Here is a 1892-nt window from a genome sequence, read left to right on the forward strand (position 1 = left end):
TATCATTATTATCATTATTATTATATCATTATTATTATTATTATTTGCATGACTTATTTCATGGCTGAATCTCTCGTTCACATGCGGGGTTTCCCGCTGATAGACAATCTAAATGAACATAGCGGGCTGCAGAGCTAAACGGGCTAAACGGGTTCCAGGTCCCACAGAGTAACAACACATTTTATTGTGTTTTGTGGTTCTCATGAACTTGGAAGTAAAAGTTGTTCATATATACATACGTTTACTTCCTCTGTTCTAGATGGATCATAATCCTGGACCTGGACCATGATCCTGGACCTGGACCATAATCCTGGACCTGGACCATGATCCTGGGCCTCCCCTGCTTCCAGGTGAGCCATTTAGAGAGAGCTGCTGCCTCAAGGTCCAACAGGTTTATTTATTTCAATGAGCTGCTTCGCCTCCGTGAGCAAGTCACAGCAAATGCTCTGCTGTTGGCTGCAGGAGTGAACACAGGAGTCTTCATGCACTGTCAGCATCTGATTAACTGAAGATGTAGCTTTTGTTTTGGATGTAATTGGCAGCACAGAGCTTGGTGCTACACGCTGATTGGCTAATGTGGCTAATGTTTCTATGAGCTGTGATCATCTGGTCACGGTTCAGGGTTCTGCTGAGGGACCTCCAGAGGTGGTGGAAACCATAAGACTGACTGTGTGGCTTTGTTCTCATGTTGCTTGTTGTGCTTCAGTGCAACCTCCACTCAACGTTTACACCTGCTGGCTTCTCTCCTGCTCTCTGTGCTCACATCAGCTGAATTGTAATTCAGCTGAACTCCCAATAAGACTGTTCTCACTGGCATCTGGTTCTGTTTCTGTGGTCAGAGAACAGAACCAGGATGAATTCGTGGCCTGCTAGTGCTACATGTTCACCTCATTTCCAAGCTGTTACGTGCTGATGTTATAACCGCGGCATTGTCGGACAAACTCAACACACATGAGGTAAAAACAACTGCTGTCACTGTTTCCATGTTAACTAGTCCCTCAGAGAGAAAGCTCCAGGTGACATGAAGTCCTGGTGTCATGCAGTCGTAGCGCTGGAGCAGCAGCGCCGCATCTACTGTTCAGGACGAGGCTGGGCCTCAGCTTCGTACTGTTGTAGTGAAATCTTTGTAGTATTTTGAGCTGGAAGCATGAAAGAAACAGTTTTGGGATATTTTGGGATGCTTTTATTAATTAGCTAAAAAAGAGGAAGAATGTTGAAACTTTAACCCGTTTTTGAGAAGTTCTGGACGATAAACAGCTGCTGAAGTGAAATACTGTGAGATGCTGAAAGCACTGGAAATGGTAGACCCTTAGAAAGAGTTTATTATTTGATATCAATTATAATATAACGCAGATGACGATTATTTTTTTTAATGTAAAGTCTAAACCAGATCTTTCACTCTGACGTGTCTGGGAGACACAGCAGCAGCACCAGGTCCTCACAGTTATACTCGAGTACAACCTGAGTAAATGTACTCCAGTGCTCCTCCTTACCTCGGCCTTGGCCACTTCCACATCTGGGTGCAGGTTGAGCATCTCCAGCAGGGCTCTGGTGCCGCCTTTTCGCACGCCAATAATAATGGCTCCGGGCAGCCGCTGCCGGGTGGCATTGTAAGAGGAGGAGGAAGAGGATGATGAAGGGGAGTAGCCGGGGGAAGTGGAACCCCCGGTGCGTAATTCCCTGAAGCACACAGACAGCTGAGTCTGCAGCAGCAGCAGCAGCAGCAGCGCCAGCAGCAGCGTCCACAGCATGGTGCCGACACTCAGGAGAGCTGCTACCAGCACACTCTCATGGAGCTCCACTCTGGTGGGCGGAGCTTGTTATCAGGCAGCAGGGGGCCTCAGGAGGGAGCTCTTCAACCGGACAACCTGTGAGCCAAGAAAGAAAAAACA

At 47.3% G+C, this 1892-nt stretch overlaps 1 protein-coding gene across 1 annotated transcript in view; it reads right to left on the reverse strand.

The window, feature by feature from the left end:
• Positions 1-1892, reverse strand: part of hs3st1l2 (heparan sulfate (glucosamine) 3-O-sulfotransferase 1-like 2) — a 29287-nt gene that overhangs the window by 4127 nt on the left and 23268 nt on the right. The window contains exon 2 of the mRNA XM_008288670.1: positions 1494-1868. Coding sequence (XP_008286892.1) covers positions 1494-1751 — 258 coding nt within the window. The 5' untranslated portion in view covers positions 1752-1868. The remainder of the gene's footprint in view (positions 1-1493; positions 1869-1892) is intronic.

Source organism: Stegastes partitus, unplaced genomic scaffold (genome assembly GCF_000690725.1).
Source record: "Stegastes partitus isolate 25-593 unplaced genomic scaffold, Stegastes_partitus-1.0.2 Scaffold569, whole genome shotgun sequence".
NCBI classification, from domain to species: domain Eukaryota; kingdom Metazoa; phylum Chordata; class Actinopteri; family Pomacentridae; genus Stegastes; species Stegastes partitus.